This window comes from Pseudophryne corroboree, chromosome 5, assembly GCF_028390025.1.
Source record: "Pseudophryne corroboree isolate aPseCor3 chromosome 5, aPseCor3.hap2, whole genome shotgun sequence".
In the NCBI taxonomy this organism is placed as follows: domain Eukaryota; kingdom Metazoa; phylum Chordata; class Amphibia; order Anura; family Myobatrachidae; genus Pseudophryne; species Pseudophryne corroboree.
The window spans coordinates 81903152-81926448 of NC_086448.1; the positions used below are offsets into that span (position 1 = coordinate 81903152).

At 42.2% G+C, this 23297-nt stretch overlaps 1 protein-coding gene across 1 annotated transcript; it reads left to right on the forward strand.

Annotated features, from left to right (window-relative positions):
- The first annotated feature begins 1028 nt into the window (after nucleotides 1–1028).
- On the forward strand, nucleotides 1029–20473 carry LRRD1 (leucine rich repeats and death domain containing 1). The gene is made up of 6 exons (XM_063921421.1): nucleotides 1029–1200; nucleotides 9786–11324; nucleotides 12591–12789; nucleotides 16108–16269; nucleotides 16447–16567; nucleotides 18003–20473. The coding sequence occupies exons 2-6, from the start codon at nucleotides 9816–9818 to the stop codon at nucleotides 18184–18186; spliced, it is 2175 nt and encodes a 724-aa protein (XP_063777491.1). The 5' UTR covers nucleotides 1029–1200; nucleotides 9786–9815; the 3' UTR covers nucleotides 18187–20473.
- Nucleotides 20474–23297: the final 2824 nt, after the last annotated feature.

Consider the following 23297-nt stretch of genomic DNA (forward strand, 5'->3'; position numbering starts at 1 on the left):
GTACTTTCGGGCAATCAGATTGGTTAGTATGCCTGTTATTTGTGATATTTTTAATATATAGAAATAAAGATTAATTAATTTTTAATATATGATAATCATTTCAAAAAAGAGTGCGCCACACAATAAGCATCTATTTTAGTGGAAGGCCCACTAGCGGCCTACACTAAGAATCCCCACCCCCAAAACAATACTATAACTCAGCTTAGTGGCGCACCTCCAACCCCATTTGAATGTTGTAAAGGCCTTTCTGACCTCTTTTGTGAATCTTTTTCATAATTGGTTGGTTACACTATTACTATCTTCTAAAAACTTCATTTATTCACCTGTGCAGAGTCTGTTCGGACCTTGTGTCCCTTTTCCAAAATACTGATTAGATTTTAAGCATGATCGCTCCGTGTGTACCCCCCACAGCGATAGCGATGCGCAGCCCTGCGCGTCGCTATCGCTGGTGCTAGATTTGTCTGCATGCAGGCCAATCTAGCCCCCCCCCCCCCGTCTCCCCCTGCACGCTCAGCACACATCTCTCCCACATCGGCCAGTGAGTACTGGGCCTAAGGCAGATGTTGATTGACTAGTCCTTTCTCTCTCACACAATTGTATCTCTCCGAGCTTTGATAAATACCCGCCTAAAAGATAACGTTAACATTGAAATAAATTCTTAACTATTGAAAAGCTTATACTGTGCCACAGTGTCAGTATTTGTATACAAATCACTTCCTAGAAATCCAGCAGGAATAAAAGATAGAATGTTCTGAATATTTTGAATTCCGAAAGTGTTGCTAGGGAAAGGCTTAGCGTAAGTGTGTTTTACTGGCATACCAAGGGAGGCGACTTCAGGACTGATGGATAACGGATCAGCTACCGGACCTATGCACTAATCTGTATACAATGCAACTTATCAGTCTTGTTATTCTAAAAGCAAATACCTGCTGACCACATCCATTCTAGCTGCGTCCCCACATCTCACTCTGCCTGTGAGTGTTTATGTACAGGTCACCATAGTGAGACTTCTGCTTGTGTCTAATCACTGCTGACACACTACAATGAGAAGAGGGCACACTGCTTAGAGCCTGTGCTTAGTAATGTCTCCTCGCTCTCTATACTCACCTATCACCACTGTATGTTCCAGTTATTAATGGGGGATTCCTGTCTACTCCCAACGCTGTCCCTTCTAGTACCCGCTTCACCGAAACAGCAACCGTAAGTAGCATGTCCACCCACTCATCCATAGTAATTGTATGTGTTGGGATCCTCTCCTGCTGGTGTCTCTGTGTTATACGTCACTGTATGCTATAACTTATAACACAAGAAAGGTTTACATTTATGTTCATGTTGGTGACTGTTTTTTTTTTTTTTAGACAAACCAATGTCAGTTTTAACCTGTGATGCAAAAATCAAAGAGACATAAGGGGTCATTCCGAGTTGATCACACGCTGCCGATTTTCGCAGCGCAGCGATCAGGTAAAAAAAATGTCAAAACTGTGCATGCGTAGGCACCGCAATGCGCACGCGCGTCGTACGGGTACAAACAGCATCATTGCTGTGCAATGCTTCTAGCGGCGATTACATACGCACAGACAATCGCAAGGAGATTGACAGAAAGAGGGCGTTTATGGGTGTCAGCTATATCTAGTGCCCGGTCTATATGCAGAGAGGTAGGTACAGTGCCATATGACATGCAGGCAACTATATCTAGTGCCTGGTTTATATGCAGAGAGGCAGGTCCAGTGCCATATTACATGCGGGCAACTATATCTAGTGCCCAGTCTATATGCAGAGCCATAAGTCCAGTGCCATATTACATGCGGGCAACTATATCTATATCTAGTGCCCAGTATATATTCAGAGCGATAGGTACAGTGCCAATCACAGGAGAAAGAAGGGGGGGGGGTACAGGAGAAGTCCGCCTAACAGTCTCAAGGTATGCCAGATGCAGGTAAACATTCACGACCCAGAGCTCTCCTCTCTACCCCCTACATAGGGATTGGTAATGGTCAGATTCCTTATACAGGAACTATGGGTACCAAATCACAGTCAAATCCTGGTGGCCATTTTGTAAAGGCAGTATGAGGTCATCCATAGACATATAGGGAGGAATTCAAATGTTTGAAAAGTCAGTTGGGTGTCTGTTTTTTTCCTATCTAATAGACAGGGGAGGGGAAACAGACACCCAACTGACTTTTCAAACATTTGAATATCCCCCATAGTGTCTAGCCTAGAGCTGGACATTCTATTTGTGAAATATATGCATTTACGTACTCTACATACGCTCCAAAATATGTACACAAATATCCATATTTTGTTTTATGTGTATAATTGATGCTTCTGATGACTGTGTTAATGCATATTGGGGGTAATTCTGAATTGATCGCAGCAGGAACTTTGTTAGCAGTTGGGCAAAACCATCTGCACTGCAGGGGAGGCAGTTATAACATGTTCAGAGAGAGTTAGATTTGGGTGTGGTGTGTTCAATCTGCAATCTAAATTGCAGCGTAAAAATAAAGCAGCCAGTATTTACCTTGCACAGAAACAAAATAACCCACCCAAATCTAACTCTCTCTGAAAATGTTATATCTCCCCCCCCCCCCCACCCCCGCAGTGCACATGGTTTTGCCCAACTGCTAATAAAGTTCCTGCTGCGATCAACTCAGAATTACCCCCATTGACTCCAGGTGATAGTACTTAATCCTTTGGCATTGCGGATATGATATGAAGTCCTGGCCACTTGACATATGCAGAGCTTGACATTTACATGTGGACTACTGCAAGAGCTGAAGCTTCCCATTTATTTTTAAAAGGATAAACAGACTTCTGGTGGGCGGGGCACCACGTGTGGCCGCATTTTATATGGGCTCTGGACTCGGCTGCTAAAAAACTGCTTCCAAACTGCAGCTTTACCCTGGGATTGCTTTTACCCAGCCACGTACAGACTTTCTAACACCCTACTGCCACTTACTGTATGGGTCCTGGGTCTGGAGCCGCTCTTATCGCACCGGAATCCAGCCTGCAAGGTATCAGGCGCGTATGACCGCCCGCCATTTTATGGGCGCGATTATCGGGGAGAACGTGCAAGTCTTTCCCACTCATCTATTCCTCTTCCAAGGCTTGCAAGTCGCTGGAGCCTGCTTTCAAAGGAGAAATCTTTTTGTCTGCAGCTGCAACTCCGCGTTACATTGGAGGTATTAGATCTCTCTGCTGGGTCATCATTTCAGTTTGCTGCTGGGCAGAGCTGAGGTGCCTCCCCTACATCTCTCTCCAGTCACCAAGAGCAACCCCTATTCACTGAATATGTCTACTGAAGCGCTGGATCGTTTAACTGAGGGACTGAGTGATCTCCTACTATCATATTTGGATAACCGAATCAATCGTCTGCTATCTCGAATAGACGCCGTGGTGGATTTAAAGGTTCCTGCATTTTGGTCTGCAGATGCGTCCACAACTGAAATTTCTCCACCTGTAGTGATGCCTGATCCCACTATTTGCTGTCCATAGCACCTGGCAGGGATTAATCCCCCCACGTCTAGCCTCCTCTATACTCAGAGTGACTCATACCCTAACACTTGGATGGACGGTATCGCTGTCTCGGGACAAGGGGACACAATGGTGCGTGCTATTCACTCAATACAGGCTATGCAACAGGATCGGAAGCTGCTATCAGTTCAGGCTCTGCACAGATCGTCACTAATTGGCACCTTTACTTCTGACTTTGTCATTTACAGCTTTAGATTAACCACACATACCTGCATCATGGTACCTATTCCTGTGCTATTGTTTTTCACCCCTCACTATACTTACTTTACCCTTCTACTTAAGTCCATTAGGGGCAATGTCAAAGTCGAAAAATATCATTATTCTCATGCCTTGTACTAACGCCATGCGCTTGCCCGCTGCACGTGCACATTCTCTCCCGTGCGTGCGCATATTCGCAGTTGCGTGATGGCGCCTCCACGGTCGTGCGCTCAGGCGCGTGGTATGTGCATTTACGGTAGAGTTTGTGTGCATCTGGCGGGCGACTCGATCGTTACATAATTTATCCAAATAGTGTATTTTATAGGTTATGGTCCCCTTAATAATATCAGTGAGTTTGTTTAGTGTAACTGGTTCATGGACAGAGAGATCCCTCTTTATATGATACGAAGGGTTAGACAGGTTTTGAGCAGTTGTGTTTAGTATACAACGGTAGAGTATATTAGAAACATTCCGGTATTGGTTTGAAAGAGATTAATCGCTCCTGCGAATAGTTATGTTTATAAGAAGTTTATGGACATTTACTGTATTTGCAGTTCATTATCCATGCGGCGGGAATCCTGAGATTCCCTCCCACCTGAGCAGTATGAAATAGTCACAGCCCACCTGTTCGAATCAACCTATGACCTTTTGTTATGATGTGAAGACAGATTCCTGTGTCCAATGAACAATGAGATTGTAGGCCCCTTTGTAGTGTACTGTATGTAGTGTATATAAGGCAGCCAGTCTGGGCCAGCTCAGTCTACTCTCCACAAAAGGTTTTCATCACTGACTAACTTGAGAGCTGGTACCAGGACTGCGCAGCGATCATTCCCCAGTGTGTAAGTTTTTCTCTGTAACCAACTTATTCTCTGTTTGTATTTGCCATACTCTCTCTCTCTCTCTCTCTCTCTCTCTCTCTCTCTGTGTTATTGTTACGCTGTTGTATATTGTATATTTACCGTTATTCTGTGTAGGTGTTTTATGTTAGTGCTGTAGTGTATAAGCTGTAACTGTTTTCCCCTTTTACATACTAAAATCATCTAGATAAAGGTTTTGGAACCTTACAAGGTATTGTGTGTTTATCATTACATTGCTAAGGGTAATCGGAGTGTCTCAATCGCTCAAGCGGCTTTTACATAACGGAGGTTAATCAGCGTTGCATTGTGTTGCATACAAGGTTTACTGTGTGTCATCCTGTGAGCGTCTGCGCCGCTCGTGTTCCTCTTGTGGGCACAGCGTCCGCTACGCTAGTAGCGTAGCATTACGGTACTCGGACCGCCTATAGCATGCTCGATACCCAGCGTAAGCCGTGAGCAAACGTGCTGCTCGTGCGTCTCGACCACGGGCTAGCGTCTGCTATGCTAAGTGCGTACCCTTACGGTACCCCGTACGCCCATTGCGTACTGAGTCTCTTACCAGTATATAGTGAATGTTATAAGATAAAAAATTCGCTTTATCAGCAATTACATGAAGAGATGGTTAATGACCCATGTTCTATTGCTCTCTCCCTGCTAACCATAACTTTGTGATACCAACACTGCTTTTGCTATGTGATTGCTTTGTTACCATTTTTGTTGTGAACATTTCTTATAACCTTACCAATTCTCTAGAGGGATTTATATTATACCTCAATCTTCAAGTCCCAGGTTATTTTAAGATTTGTTTATTTATTTATTTATTTCTTTTTTTCTTTTTTTCTTTTCTTTTCATTGTAGAATAGTAAATAGGTGCTTATGTTTATATATCTACCACATCCTGCTACTCTGACCCATTAGGCCATATCAGATAGTTATCATAACATCCATCTGGGTGTGTAGGGATGTATCATTTGATTTTATATCTCTCATTTGCACTTTAGATTGCGTCAGAAGGCCTCCCTGGATATAGCCACTTTATAGATGGGATGTCTTTTTTCTTTTGTTGTAACTTCAGTTAAAAAGAGAAGGGGGAAAAAAAAAAAAATATATATATATATATATATATATATATATATATTGGGTTTTTCTTTTTCTTTTTGTATGTTTAGTAGGGCCTTCTTAACAATGTTGTTTCACAGAGGAGATATTTTTCCTGTTCAATAACAACTTCAGTCCTGTTTTCCGGTTATTTTTATTTAGCCCTCAATGGAATACAGTTCATACCACATACAGTAGGTAGCTTAAATAAAAATTTAAATAAAAACTTACAGTTTATTCTGTGACCATGGGCTACGGCTGTAGCTCATGCTGTCCCCATTTTGGTTGGGAAATTTGGGGGGAAAAAAGTGTTTGGAGCAATGCATTAATAACTCAGGCTGTGATTAACATATACTTTTGTAAACTGTTCATATAAAAACTTGTCAATCTGTCTAATATGATGTCTCAGCTTATTTGAACTATATGTTGTATTGTCATGATTAGTGACTTAATCCTGATTTCTGAAAACTGTCAAATACATTTGCTTCAATAAAAAAAATGTTTAAAAGGATAAACAATTGACGCTTGTACCGTATATAATTTTATTTCAATTTGTATTTAACGGCAGCTTGCTTTGGAAATGTTATAATTTTTTGATACCGGGCCTAACTCAGCAAGGATCGCGAAACCAAAATCTTTCTCTAATGGGCAAAACCATGTGCACTGCAGGGGGGGGGGGGGGGCAGATATAACATTTGCAGAGAGAGAGTTAGATTTGGGTGGGTTATTTTGTTTCTGGTAAGGGTAAATACTGGCTGCTTTATTTTTACACTGCAATTTAGATTTCAGATTGACACACCCCACCCAAATCTAATGGCCCATACACACGGTGAGATTCGGGCTATGCCCGATTCTCCCTATGCGACAGGGGCTAGGTCAGCACATAGTCAGTATCGCAAGCACACTCATTATGTGCTTGCGATACTGACTATGTGCGATTTTGGCTAAGTGTCAATTTTGACTATCTCTTCTATAGAGATAGTCAAAATTCCCTTGCCTGCACAGTCTATCTAGGCTTGCGAAGCCGACCGTGCGGGACTGCGCATCGGCATCGAATCGGGATCGCAAGGTGACTTTCACCTTGCAATCTGCACTAACTTTTCTTACGGTTTTGACTATATAGACAATATTGTAAGAAAAAATCTCAGTGTGTACACACCATAACTCTCTCTGCAAATGTTACATCTGCCCCCCCCCCCCCCCTGCAGTGCACATGGTTTCCCCCCCTGCAGTGCACATGGTTTTGCCCAACTGCTAACATATTTGCTGCTACAATCAAGTCTGAATTAGGCCCAGTGTCCAAACATTTTCTTTTGTGTATGTTGGTTATATAATTGTTTTGTATACAATTAGGGTAATGTGCATTTAGCTTTTATCACTAACACTATCAAGCCACATCATACTCCACTATGTTTGGGTGTAAGTCTACAAATTTGTTACCCCCTTATTTACACCTAGCAGAAATGCTACTTTTTTTAACCTTGTGACGTGTCCAATTCACTGTATGCAATTAATTTTACTTGAATCTATTCCTACGTGCATTATGTCCATAGCATTAATGTGTCTAACTGTAAAATGAGCCCCTTTAGCAATATACAGTGATGACTACAGTATTAAAACATATCATATAGACTAAACAATATAATAGCATATGAAATGTAAATGCACACTCCTTTTATGATGTCACTGTGTCCTTTAATTCCCAATGAAAAAATAAATTGCATCAATAGAATTAAATAAATAAAAGAAAACCTCAATTTCCCAGCAGGGGGCAGACTATAACCAGAACAATGGAGACATTAAACTTGTGCATCAGGTTTTTCTTCTAGAGAATCTAGAGTGAAGCAGTTAGGGAACCATCCAGAGGAATTCCAGTCACTAATGATACTAGCCTCGTGTCATACTGACCTTTCCGAATGTTTCTATGTCATTCTGGGCATGATATAGAGGGGGGCACTAATAAAGGCGCAGCTGAGTAAACCTTTATGCCGCAGCCGATGGAATTTGTACAGAGACGCCCACCAGCTGCGGCCCTAAGCTGCGGCTGTGTGTAAGAAGTCGCACCATCGGATGCACATCAGTCCCGCCATAGAACATTGCACCAACCCTGTGAAGACACATAGATTGTCATTCCGAGTTGATCGCTAGCTGCATTTGTTCACTGTGCAGCGATGAGGCAAAAAAAGGCACTTCTGCGCATGCGTATGCGGCGCAATGCGCATGCGCGACGTACTATTACAATGAACGATGTAGTTTCACACATGGCCTAGCGAAGCTTTTCAGTCGCACTGCTGGCCGCAGAGTGATTGACATGAAATGGGCATTTCTGGGTATCAACTGACCGTTTTCAGGGAGTGTTCAAAAAAACGCAGGGCGTGTTTGTGACGTCAAAACAGGAACTGAACAGTCTGAAGTCATCGCAAGCGCTGAGTAGGTATTGAGCTACTATTAAACTGCACAAAAAAACTTTGCCGCCGCTCTGCGATCCTTTTGTTTGCACTTCTGCTGAGCTAAAGTACACTCCCAGTGGGAGGCGGCATAGCGTTTGCACGGCTGCTAAAAACTACTAGCAAACGAACAACTCGGAATGACCACCATAAAGTCAGTCTGAACATGGCATCTAAAATCAGACTGCAGAAGAACCAGCGACACACCCACGTCTGGCTAGCCACTCCCCTGTTACCATCCGGGATTGTCCACTGAAATTGCTTCTCTCTGCTTCAAAATTTGTTCTGCGGAGTAACGCTCGGGATGCACGTGCAGTGCGACTTAGATGCATGAAAACATCGTCCGCTTGCATCTGAGTCCACGTTTGAATCAGGCCCTCCACTTACAGTGCTTGGGATAAGAGGGTGACAAAGGGGTACATTTACTAAGCAGTGATAAGAGCGGAGAAGTGAGCCAGTGGAGAAGTTGCCCATGGCAACCAATCAGCACTGAAGTAACATCTATAATTTGCATACTATAAAATGATACAGAGCTGCTGATTGGTTGATGGGGAAATTTCTCCACTGGCTCACTTCTCCACTCTTATCACTGCTTAGTAAATGTACCCCATAGAGACTTGTCCAAGAGTCTTGAGGATCTGACCTGATTGTGGGGGTTATTCAGGTTGGATTGCAGATTCTGCTAATAAGCGGAACCTGCAATCCTCTCTTTAGCATGCTGAGGGCCGCCCAGCCTGCTGACTGTACCGCCCAGTGTCTGCGACCGCAATTTAAATGCCGTTGCAGCAACTGTGGACGACCCACTGCCTTTGCAGCCTGGTTGCGAAGGCAGACGGTCTGCCGCTATTTTTTCCACCGGAGCGGCTGCATGTGATATCATGCAGCCGCCACAAAAATGGGGCCGCCCCGCAATGTCGCTCCGCCGCCCCGCGAACGCCTCTGCCTGTCAATCAGGCAGAGGTGTTCGCAGCCAATGTGATCCAATTGCATTGGGCAGGCGCGAGAGCAGGCTGGGACCTGCGCGTGTGCATCAGCGTTTTCTAGGGCAAATTGCGGTATCGCGATGCGACCTGAATAAGGCCCTCTATCTGGAATCTAGGGATGGTTAACAACCATCTATGGTTTGTCATTAATGGTGCAGGTCCGATGGTTCTCCACCATGGATGACAGCGAAATCGGCAATGGTGTGGGGATTTTTTTTTTTACTCCCTCTGCACCCCTTCCAGTTACAGGTCTGCTCCTGTGCTCAATGTGGATACAAAATTTGATTTCCAAAAGATAAATGTGCTTGTACTGTAATTCAGCCAGACCAACACCCAAAGCCTTGCAGAGATGAAAAAAAGCGTTTACCCTCACCTGAAATCTGAGCATTAGCTGCAAGAGACATCTGATTACCAGTACCATCTAACCATCCACCGCCTGTACCAAAACCGCTCTATCAACAATGTTTTAAGTTTCCTTTGTTTTTTCTTTGACTTACTTGTCTTTAAACATCTGGTGGACCACAGTAGCCTTTCTCCTACTCCTGTGGGAAGGAGAGACAGTGGGGGGAACAAAAATATTCAGTTGGAGTTCTTTGTGTTTGTACTTTAGAAGTGTGATTTAGGTATATTGTGTTGACACGAAACCTTAACAAACTTTGTGTACTCTACAGATTTTAAAGAAGGCGACAATAAGTCATTTAATGACGATGTTATCCGAGGACGTCACAATTATTAATCTGAATTCCAAGGAGCTGACAAGAATACCAGCAGATGTCTTTGATCACACGGACTTAAAGTGTCTACAGCTCAACAACAATGGGATAGAGCAGCTACCACATAACGTGGGTCTTCTCCTCAACCTGGAAATATTGTCCATTGAAGGGAACATGTTGAAATGTCTACCTCCGGAAATTGGCCTGCTGTCTCAACTACAGGCTTTAAATGTAAGCCACAACCGCATAGCTTGTCTCCCTGATGACATTTTGCGCGTTCGATACATCAGGCAGCTTTTTGTTAACCATAATAGCCTTACACAATTGCCCTCGTGCCTAGGAGGACTCATAAACTTGCAGATCTTGGGGTTGAGCGGGAACCGTCTGACATCCTTGCCCAAGTCAGTGGCCAACCTTACAAACCTGCATGTATTAAACCTAGACTGCAACCAGATGTCTACATTACCCAAATCCCTCTTCAAGCTCCCCCAACTGGTGAAACTTTGTCTGTGTGGAAACCAGATAAAAAGTTTGCCAAAAGAAATTGGGGACCTGAAGAACCTACGAGAACTGTCGCTGAGCAACAACCTGCTGAAGTTTTTACCAGTACAGCTATACAACTTAACCAATTTAGAAGAACTCATGGTGGATAATAACCAATTAACTGCATTATCGGACAGGATTGAGTGCTTTCAACAACTTAAAGTTCTTTCTGTGGCTAATAATTTTTTTCCATTCATCACCGAAAAGCTCTGCCACTGTCAAAGTATAGAGACATTGATTATGAGCGGTAATCAGATGTGTGCAATGCCTGCAAACATACACAAGCTACGGAACTTGAAGGAGTTACATATTGACCAAAATGCGTTGGAGGTATTACCAGAGCAACTGGCTTATCTGAAGGATCTGTCGGTGGTTACCTGTGCAGAGAATCATTTGCTCTACGTTCCGATTGAATTGAAAAACTGTCTACAGATAACCAAACTAGACCTGAGTGGCAATAGGTTGTCAGAAGTCCCACAGGCTTTGTCGTCAATGACTGCCCTGTTACATTTAAACCTCAACCACAATGAAATCCTTGAAATATCAGAGGCGATCAGTTACATCAGAGAGCTGAAGCATCTGGAGATGAGGGGAAATAAGCTGCAAGGTTTCTCTGCCAATGTCTGCTCACTTCACAAGCTCACCTACTTAGACCTCAGTAGGAATGAGCTTAGCGGGGTCCCACCAAATGTGTCAGATATGGAATCTCTGTGTGATCTTTTCCTCCATTGCAATAAGTTTACATATTTTCCATCTGAACTGTGCACTTTGAAAAGTCTGCAGAGACTGAACCTGTCAGAAAATAAGATCACATCTGTACCGGACCAGATTTCTCATCTCCAAACGCTGAAGCATCTAAACCTGTCCAACAATAACTTTACAGTTTTTCCAAGTGAAGTGTGTTATGTTCCAGCACTGGAAACGCTGCTCATCAAAAATGAGAATGGAATGAAGGTAAACTGTCAAATATTCACTCTGATACCATATGTTGCTACATTGTGTTATGTGCCATCACATACAGCTTGTATTGTACCATATACTGGCCTATATTATTAGCCCCCACTGTATACCACTCTGTACTGCGATAGCATATCTTGCTCTGTAATCAAGACCCAGACCATACTCTGCACAGTGATGCTACATCCTGCCCTACTATCACGTGCCAATATGTAGCACTCTGTACCGTGATACCCTATCCTGCCCTATTATATTTATGTATCAATTATTTTGCAGTTGATAAAACAGCTAGATCACGGGGGTCAGGGGCAAATGTGATAAGGGCAAATCAAATGAGATTTCTGTGAACACAAGGGGTGGTATTCAAATTATATATCACGTCCAAACTCTGTTCTAAAGTGATCCCCGTTATCGTGAATATCACGCCCATAGTAATCAGATTTAGCTGCGTAAAGGGTTTGGCGCCCTCACTACCCTGGAGGTAGCGAGCTGAAATTATTATACCACACCCGTCAGCAGAAACAGAATGAGTGTAGAAGGGGTGAAAAGAATTGAATACCGCCCAATGCGTTGCCTGAGCTTCACATAATGGAAAAATTATTTGGTAGAGAATTTGTATATGTGAAAGGCAGGAAAAGTCTGTAAGAGGGTGATGTAGTTTAGAAAGCTGTTTATCCGGTTGGAATGTAGTTATACCAAATCAGTATTAATGGCATTGGGGGAGGGGCTAAGGCATGCAATTGATTCTCATAGTCCCATATAGAAATGACAGTATTGGATAATTCGTAATTGAGGTAGCTTGTTATTGTATAGTTAGCCAGAGAGAATAAAGAGGGTAGCACAGTGTATTAGGTTTGCTGTACAACTAAATAGTGGTCTTTTAAAGTCTAGTGTATCCAGGCCACTCCTGTATAGGAAAGTCTGGAAAAGTAATGTGTAAAATATTTATGAGCCCTGTCTGTGACAGTAAGGAGGAGATTTATCAAACTTTCTAGGGAGGACTGGCCAGCTTAGCCAATTAGATTCTACTTATAATTTATCTAGTAAATTCTTAAATATTATAGCAAGAATCTGACTCCCAATAAGAATTTAACCCACAAGGTCATCATAGCCTTCCCTATTTTCACAGTTTAAACTATCTCTTCCATCCTATGTGTCAACTACATTGTAGGGCAATGAAAGGGACAGATCCAGCAGTCTTCGAGATGATCAAAAAGAAAACTAATCATGGCTTTAATATAAATGTTACTTGTTTATATTCAGATTACAGCTCTCCCAGACGACTTGTGTAAACTGAGCAATCTCAGGAATCTGGACATATCAGACAATGCTTTGAAATCCATCCCAAACAGCATCGTACGAATGAACAACCTGGTGGAAATCAGAGCTTGTAACAATAAACTTTCCTGTCTTCCTGCATCAATTACTGCCATGGACGGTCTCCGGAACGTGCTTCTGAATGGTATGTGCTACTATGAAACAAGGGCTAATAGCGAAACAAATACACTAATGACCATTTTTAGTTATAATTAATCTCATGCAGGTAGTTTCCAGTTTACTCAAATAAATATACTCTAAAAAAATCTCTGTTAGATGTATGTTTCACTATCTATTTTGCAGACAATGTAATTGGTTCCCAAACTCGGTCCTCAACTTGTACTAGTAGTCTAAGTGTATCCATGGCTCAGCACAGATGCTTAAATCATATTGACTGAGGTTCTAATTAAATCACCTCTGGCCAAGCATGGATATACTTAAAACCTGGACCATTAGTGCTCCTTGAGGACTAAGTTTGGGAACCACTGTCCTAGACGGGTGTGGTATGGAAGGTAGATAGTAACTAGGTCGACAGTGTCTAGGTCGACCACTATTGGTCGACAGTAAGTAGGTCAACAGGGTATCTAGGTCGACATGTCAAAATGTCGACATGAGTGTTTTATGTTTTTTTGGTGTCGTTTTCTTCGTAGAGTGATCGGGAACCCCAATTAGTGCACCGTGTTCACTCGCCATGCTTTGGGCAAGGTGCCACAGATTACCATTCCAATCATAGTCCACGTGGATCGTTAAGTATGAAAAGGTTAAAAAAAGAAAGAAAAAAAATCGTGAAAAACTCATGTCGACCTTTTGACCCTTTTGACCTAGGATATGTCGACCTAGAGACCCTGTCGACCTAGAAACCCTGTCGACCTAGTTACTGTCGACCAATAGTGGTCGACCTAGATAGTATCGACCTAGTTACTGTCAACCTAGAGACTGGATCCCGTCCTAGACACAACTCATATAATTTGCTTCCAGCCAGTTACAAACATAGGGGCTAATTCAGACCTGATCGCCGCTGTGCGTTTTCGCACAGCGGGCGATAAGGTCTGAACTGCGCATGCGCTGGTGCATCTCAGCCCAGCGATCGCCTCTGCCTGATTGAACACATCATAGAGAAAATTATATTATTAATTATATTTATTTCAAGAAAGATTGCACGTAGACGTATCTTCATTAGAGATGTTATATCTGTATTCTTGGTAACATAACAATCTTACACAGTACTAGCTTCACTGACTCACAGTCCAAACTACCATCCCTGTCACTATACAAACACCACCAATGCCAATATGTATAACATAACTGCTGTTCCTTTATATACACACCCTCCATATACTACCTCACAGCACTCTATCTCTATATCACAATAGTAAGTAGCTAGGTAAAAAATAAAAGAGAAAACCATTTACAATTGTAGCTGAGTCATACAAAACCTGGATGCAAATGCAAACATGATATTATGTAAATGGAGATACTGTAGTACAATGAAAAAGAAAATAAGGCCCAATATGGGGAATAAATATAAATTAATCAGACCAGCAAGCCACGTCTAATAATAGATTCAATGTACAGGATTTAATAGTCTAAAGAAAATGAGAGAATTTCAATTGCTCTTTCTGTTTTCACAGCTTTAAACAAATTGTGGGGCTTTATCAAGATGTAGATATTAGAGGCACTTAGGTGTAATAGAGAATACTTAATCCTGAATATATATTCATATTTAGAGAGAGTAACAAATCCCACTGTGGTTATAGACTGACAGGTCATGCAACTGATGCAGTTAAAGCAGCACAGCTTGTTAGTCTTTAATAATGTAGGGGTCTATTCATGAAGCAGTGAGAAGAGTGGAGAAGTGAGCCTGTGGAGAAGTTTCCCATGGCAATCAATCAGTTGCTCCGTACAATTGTATAGTATGCAAATTATAAATGTTACTTCAATGCTGATTGGTTGCCATGGGTAACTTCTCTACTGGTTCACTTCTCCACATTTTTCACTGCTTCATGAATAGACCTCTTAGATGGAAAGGTTCAAGGTCATGAATAGACCCCTTAGATGGAAATGTTCAAGGTTCCTTCCTAGGTGTCCCGTATGGGATGTATTAATAGTGTTGAGGTTCTGGCCCTACTGGTAGCTCATAAAACATTACTACATTAGCTTAATGTTTTAAAAATCTTTAATAAGCCTAAACTATAGGATGTAATGCTCTCACAGATTTGGTTACCCATGTGGACTTGTGATTGTTTCTTATCACAACTGGAAAGAATTTGGCCCTTTTCTTAGGTCTGTACTGCTGAGTCAATAATACGTTTTGGGGAATAGATATAGCATCCCTCATTGCTCACTCAACGAGAGACCAATCATAGTCCTGTGAAATAAATCTGTCACCCATCTTTTGAATATAGCCACTTGCACAGTCATAAGAATTTAATCTTATCCAAAGGAACTTAGATGTTGCTTGTCTTGAAGCTAGTAGGCTGAAAACTTTTAGCTAACAGAACACTTTAAATTACAGAAAAGTAACTATATGTGGATCACTAATGCAGATTCATAGTCTTAAAATGGACCTTATGAAGACTATGTAACAAGTCAATTTAAAGTGACAATTTGGTATATTGATGTTGTTTACAATAAAGTAAAAAAAGCCAACATTCCAGTCCAAATCATGAAGATATCATTGATATAACAATGGTAAAAGCAAATATGCTCATTGGAATTCATGTTGAAGCTCAAAGAAGTGCATAAAGCTGCTAACATAATCTGGTACCATAGTAGCACCCATTGCTGTCCCTATAGTTTGAAGACAATATGTCCAGGGCATATACTGGCACCATGGTAGTACCCATTGCTGTCCCCATAATTTGAAGATCGTATAAGTCAAAACCATTTTAGTTAATGCTGTTTATAATGGATCCACCAGTAATTTCACTGTAGGACCAGAGTAGTTGATATTATTTAATAGCAAGTCTTGCACAGCCAAAAGCTCCCGGTCAATTGTGATAGACATGTGGTTCTTAATACGCTGGAAGATGGTAATGATGGGAGACTTAAAAAAGACATCAAGTCGCATTAGAATAAATTAAACTCTGTCACACATGGTTGCAGGAACTTATTGTTAAATGGTAGATCAAGGGAACTAATTGCTGAAATTACTGGACTTCCTGGTGGTTTTGGTATTTTTGGCAGTGGAAGCCCTTTGTCTGATATAATTTCTTTGTGTAGGCTACTATGTGCAGAATATGCATTCACAGTAGTGACTTCTGTCTATAGAAAGTTCAGTTTGGCTTCTGTTTGTACCATATGACATTAAAATACAGCACAAAATATTATTTACCATTGTCAGAGCAATGTGTTGTAGATCTCTATGAGTATAAGTAAAAGGCCTCTTTTTGCAAATACTAACAGATGCTGCCTTATTTATATATATATATATATATATATATATTATTATTATTTTTTCTAGGTAACAAGCTGACGTCATTGCCTAATGACATCCACCGTCTCAAGAAACTGAAAGAGATTAATCTTGATGATAATCCTATGATAGAACCTCCTCGCCTTGTGTGTGAAGAGAAACAGCTTTATCCTATTGGATGCTATTTACAGGCTAATAACATTCGGGAAGGTATGTAAAATGATTGGGTGGTAAGGGAATAATTTAATCACTGTCAGTCCCTGAACTCAATGATTTCGGCCAGTAAGTCATCATTGTTGTCGGTTTTAACACTGCCATCTAGTGGAACATATATGAACTTCAGGTGAACAAAAACACTTTTTCATTGCTGTGTTTCATTTATTTTAGAGAGAATTATGCAGAAGATTTTCAAACTAGTCTCATGCAATGTCCTTACAGAAGATTTCACATTTTTCTGCAAGAAACTTCAGCTTAGAGATAAAGACATCAAAGTCGTAGGAAAGAACAGGTAAACAAAAGAAAATCCAAAATGATACTGTCTTCCAGATTCCCCTATCAGAAGACAAAGCAAAATATATATAAAGACATCAAAGGTGTTATATCTTTTTTTGTTTAACAAAAATAAAGAAAACAAAAGGGGCAAAAATACTGGTCCAAAGAAGAAGAAAAAAGAAAGAATTTAAAAGGCCAAAGGTCTCCACAACTGACCTCCATTTCTCACCCTCAAGACAGTTGATGGTACAAATACCATGTAGTTGATTCGAACATTTTTAGTATCTGGGCTTGTTTTTGCAGGCCCAAAAAATGTAACATACAAACCCCATTTTTATAAAATGTGTCAACCCCTTTTTTTCGATTAGAGGAATTTCTACCTGCCTATCAAGGTACAATAAGTGTAACAAGAAAGTTTTCAGCTCACCTTGCATAGGTGTGGAAGTGGATATGCAGGTGCCTTAAAATCAATTTCTTAGCTCCTGTAATAATAATTAATAAGGGAATAATCATCCTTTTGTTGTGCCCAGTTGCCAACCCTCAAAATTAGCACCTTAAATCACCAAAGGATTTTTTGGAGGTGGAAGTGAGAAAATTTGGCTAATATAGTTCCACCACCTTATCCCCAACATTACAGATTTTAGGGCATTCCCATAAATTATGGAAGAAGCTTGCGATAAGTCTATTACATTTGGCGCAACTGCCAGACTCATTCTCCATCATATAACATCTATGGATCTGGAGGATCCGTGATCAATGAATAATTTTGATATGTCCCTCTTATAAGTGAGAGGAACGAACACATCTTAAAATGTTTTCATAGTGGTGTAAAAAAATAACCTCAATCATTTTTATAGGAGGCTACCTTGAAAGTTTGCCAGGGGCCTCCAAGTCTCAAGTTACGCCACTGGGTCTATGTACTAAACCTTGGAGAGATAAAGTAGGCATAGATAAAGTACTAACCAATCAGCTCCTAGCTGCCATTTTTCAAACACAGCCTGTAACATGGCAGGAGAGGATTGTCTGGTACTTTATCTCACTCCAAGGCTTAGTAAATAGTCCCATGGGCGGTATTTAATTCTTTCCGCCTCCTTCCACACACGTTCTGTTTCTGCTGACGGGCGTGGTATCATCATTTCAGCTTGCTACACCCGGGGTAGCTAGGTGCCCTAACCCTTTACACAGCTAAACCTGATCAATATGGCCATAATATGCGCGATAACGGGGATCACTTTAGAAAAGAGATTGGGCGTGATGTATCATTTGAATAGCGCTCTTTATCTCCATCATGTGTTCTCCAATGTAGAGCCCTGTTACACTGATATAAACAATGCACATTTGTCATTAGACATAGTGATAGAAACAGCAATTTATGTCAGAAAATGTGGCAGCCCTATCTGGAAGCGTATATGACAGTCAGGATTCATAATAATGTACAATGTCTGTTCCAGATCTCTTCAGTTGCCTGAGAAAATCCTGCACATGCTGAACCTCTGGAAAATGGACAGACTGGCCGATGTTAGCCCCGCCACTATTACTGAACAGCTGATTCGCGTGCTGGTGATGGCCGATCTACACGAAGTTGCGCTAAAAGTCAGGGCATTAAATCTCACTACAAGGGCAATAAAAATCTGAGATCCCGCAGTCAGTGTCTCATGGGGGTGGAGTGGTAGATTCAGCACCATGGCATCTTACAACCTACAGTGGTTCTACTAATGCAGTGAGACTACGCTACTGTACCTGCATCAGTGATACACCAGGTGATCTCTGTGCATTACACAAGAAAGGGATTTATCCTTACAGTGCCACATGGAGCCCACTGCATCCTCTGTACAGAAAGCCTGAAACAATTGGGCAATCATTAATTTATACCACCACCACTATATATACCATATACACCACCACCGCTATATATACCATATGAACCACCACCGCTATATATACCATATAGACCACCACCGCCATTTATATCATATACACCGCCACTGCTATATATACCATATACACCACCATGGCTATATATACCACATACACCACCACTGCTATATATACCATATACACCACCACCGCCATATATACCACATACACCACCACCACTATATATACCATATACACCACCACTGCTATATATACCATATACACCACCACTGCTATATATACCATATACACCACCACCACTATATATACCATATACACCACCACCGCTATATATACCATATACACCACCACCTCTATATATACCATATACACCACCACCGTTATCTATATCATATACACCACCACCGCTATATATACCATATACACCAATACCGCCATATATATCATATAAACCACCACCGCTATATATACCATATACACCATCACCGCTATTCTTACCACATACACCACCACCGCTATATATACCATATACACCACCATGGCTATATATACCACATACACCACCGCTATATATACTATATACACCACCACTATATATACCACATACACCACCACCGCTATATATACCACATACACCACCACCGCTATATATACCACATACACCACCACCGCTATATATACCATATACACCACCACAGCTATATATACAATATACAACACCACCGCTATATATACCATATACACCACCACTGCTATACATACCATATACACCACCACCGCTATATACTCTATACCATATACACCACCACCGCTATATATACACCATATACACCACCACCGTTATATATACCATATACACTACCACCGCTATATATGCCATATACACCACCACCGCTATATATGCCATATACACCCCCACTGCTATATATACCATATACACCACCACTGCTATATATACCATATACACCACCACCGCTATATATACCATATACACCACCACCGCCATGTATACCATATACACCACCACCGCCATATATACCATATACACCACCACTGCTTAGGTGGCCAAGCACCCTACTGCTCTCACAGTGACTTTACATCCTGATGGTCCATTCTGTACCGGATTCACTACTATGACCAGCACACCTTGTATGCTCCAGGCTGCCACTACATAGCTCCTGCTTTTGAGATTCCTGAATTACTACTATTTAACCCCTGCATTAGGTAGGTAGTGTGGCGGATTACTCCAGCTAAGGGCGACCTTCATCGATCTAGGGGTGACAAAATATATTGGCCTTCCCCAACATAAAAACATTCTGATGCCCTGAACATGAAACACATACCTATCATTAAATATAAAACACAACTAGATTCATATAACAAACGCAGTTCTTATCCTATATAATAAAAGGCTAACTCTGCTCCTCACCTCTCTGGAGGGAATTCAACTGCTTTGCACGCCGACAGCTACTAAATGCTACCCGGCGGTGTTGCTTCAGTTGTGGCGTGAACAGCCACGGCGCTGACATTACCGTTATGTTGTTTCGTAATTTTGACGGGCTGGCAACTAGTATTGTTATTACAATCATTATAGTGCAGCCTACATTATAAATCAAGTAATAGTAAGGAAATTACTTTTCAGCCACCTAAGGGTCATGTTATAGGGGTATCTCATATCTGCGTGACGATAAATGAATGGCCTCTCCTTCAAGAATATTAGGTTATTAAGATTCTGCAGAGTTCAGGTGAATTAATGTAAACAAAATATGAATTACTTTGGAACAAATGATGTGTTTGCTTCATTGGCTATGACTACACTTCCCTCAGTGACATCGAGGGGACTCACTGTGCTATAGGGAAGCCTGTGCTATAAAGACATTTCATGAGATCAATAATCAGATCTCTGGGGATAAATCACACAGAGACTGGACCTATTTCTCCCCAGTCATAAGGACATACAATCCTAAGTGTTCTATGTTCTGTGAGTTTTCTCCTTTTTATTTTAAACTGTATTATGCAACATATTGTAACAGCATTTTTGTAACCCTGCAATGTACTAATTTTGGTATAATAAATTTTGACATCAATTATGTTGTGTCCTTGCTGTAAACAATACATAAAGCCTGTTCAGCGGAGACATTTTGGTTGGTGACTCTAGCCCATATTAGTGAGACTAGAAAAGATTAACCCTGTCATTGCTAGAGGGGCTAGTGACTGTCAGAGGGGGTGGTATTCAATATGCCGGCTATTGGGATCCCGGCGCACAGTATACCGGCACCGGAATCCCGACAGCCGGCATACCGACACCTATTCTCCCTCTTGGGGGTCCACGACCCCCCTGGAGGGAGAATATATAGCATGCGCCACCATTCCCTGCAGCGTGGCGAGCTCAGTGAGCCCACAAAGAGCTCATTTGCGCTCGCCCCGCTGCCGGCACTCCGGCGGTCAGGATCCTGGCCCCGGCAAGTCATACCACTCCCGTCAGAGGTGTACAGAATTGGGGGTCCCTATTACTCCTCAGAATCAGAAGACGGTAGTGGTTTGATTAGTGAGACTACTGTGTTGGATGATTTAGATAAATCTGCACCTTAGACCTGGGTGATAGATGGCTGGGAGACTGAGAGTGACAGATGACTGGGAGACTGAGTGGCAGATGACTGGGAGACTGAGTGGCAGATGACTGGGAGACTGAGTGACAGATGGCTGGGAGACTGAGAGTGACAGATGACTGGGAGACTGACTGACAGATGACTGGGAGACTGAGAGTGACAGACGGCTGGGAGACTGAGAGTGACAGACGGCTGGGAGACTGAGAGTGACAGACGGCTGGGAGACTGAGAGTGACAGATGACTGAGAGACTGACAGATGACTGGGAGACTGACTGACAGATGACTGGGAGACAGTGACAGACGACTGGGAGACTGAGAGTGACAGATGGCTGGGAGACAGAGAGTGACAGATGACTGGGAGACTGACTGACAGATGACTGGGGGCAGGGCTTTTTCTAGACAATTTGGCTCCCAGTGTGATGATTAACAAAAATGCCCACTCCCATAGACATTAAAAAGCCTATTTCACGTGCGCCTTTTGCATGCACGTTTCAGTGAGGGGGCGTGTCCTTGCTAAAATGGACGTGGCCTCACTAAGATGGTTGTGGCCTCACAGGAAAAAACTACCTAAAAATCATCCTGGTAACTACAGACCGGTTAGTTTGACATCTACAGTGGGGAAAATATTGGAAGGAATTTTAAGGGATAGCATACAGGAGTATCTGTAGACCACTAAGATTATTAGCAAGGACCAGCATGGGTTTGTGAGGGACAGATCATGTCAAACTAGCTTAGTTGGCTTCTATGAGGAAGTGAGCGACAATCTTGACCAGGGAAAAGCAGTGGATGTGGCCTATTTAAATTTTGCAAAAGCCTTCAATACAGTGCCTCACAGGAGACTGATCATCAAGTTAAAGGAGCTTGGCCTAGGTAAAACTATTTGTACATGGATAAGTAACTGGCTGGATAACAGGCTACAGTGAGTAGTGGTCAATGGGATGGTCCTCCAGCTGGGCACCAGTAGTCAGCGGAATACCACAGGGGTCCGTACTTGGGCCACTACTGTTCAACATATTTATCAATTACCTAGAAATAGGCCTGGAAAGCACAGTGTCAATCTTTGCAGATTATACTAAACTGTGTAGGGTAATTAATTCAGAAATAGATGTGGAGTCCCTACAGAATGACTTATCTAAACTTGAAATCTAGGCGTCTAAATGGAGAATGAGGTTCAATATAGAAAAATGCAAAGTTATGCATTTCAGGACTAAAAACAAACTTGCATCTTACACATTAAATGGGGAAAATCTAGGGGTAACAGTATTGGAAAAATATTTCACCTGGCATTTCCTCTAAATTCCTCGACAACTTTGCTTCCTGGCTACCTCACTTCCTCTCTTCTGACATTCCCACCATTATCCTAGGTGATTTCAACATCCCTATCGATAACCCCACAAAACCACCTGCCTCTAAACTCCTTAACCTCACATCTTCACTTGGTCTCTCCCAGTGGACCACCTCACCCTCCCATGTGAACGGGAGCTCACTGGATCTGGTTTTCACTCACCGCTGTGTTATTTCTGATTTCTCCAATTCCCCTTTTCCCCTCTCTGACCACCACTTGCTCTCATTCAATTTATCTATCTCTGCTCCCCCATCTCTCCCTCCTAAGGCTACCATCACTAAGCGTAATATTGAGGCTATTGACACCTCATCCCTATCCTCCCTGTTTGACTCGCTTCTCTCTCCTCTTCTCTCTCTCACATGCCCTGAACAAGCCACATCTCTATACAATGCATCTCTTACTTCAGCCCTTGACTCTGTTGCTCCGCCAACCACTATTCACCCTCGCAGATCAACACCTCAACCCTGGCACACCAAATGCACCAGATATCTACAAAAATGCTCACGTACTGCCGAGCGACACTGGAGGAAATCACGCTCTCAAGCAGACTTCCTCCATTTCAAATTCATGCTCTCATCCTTCAGTGCTGCCATTTCCCTTGCTAAACAATCATACTTCAAAATCCTCATCTCTACCCACTCTTCCAACCCCCGGCGCCTCTTTGCCACTGTTAACTCCCTCCTCTGCCCACCACCACCTCCTCTCCCTTCCTCATTGTCTGCTCTTGACTTTGCCACTTACTTCACATCCAAGATTGACTCCATACGTCAGGACATCACATCCCACCAGTCCAGCAACCAGCCACCACCCATCTTTTGCCAACCCTCCCCTACCCTCTTACCAACTCTGACATCTTTCTCCCTAGTATCTGGTGAGGAAGTCATGGCCCTCATACACTCCTCCCCCCCCCACA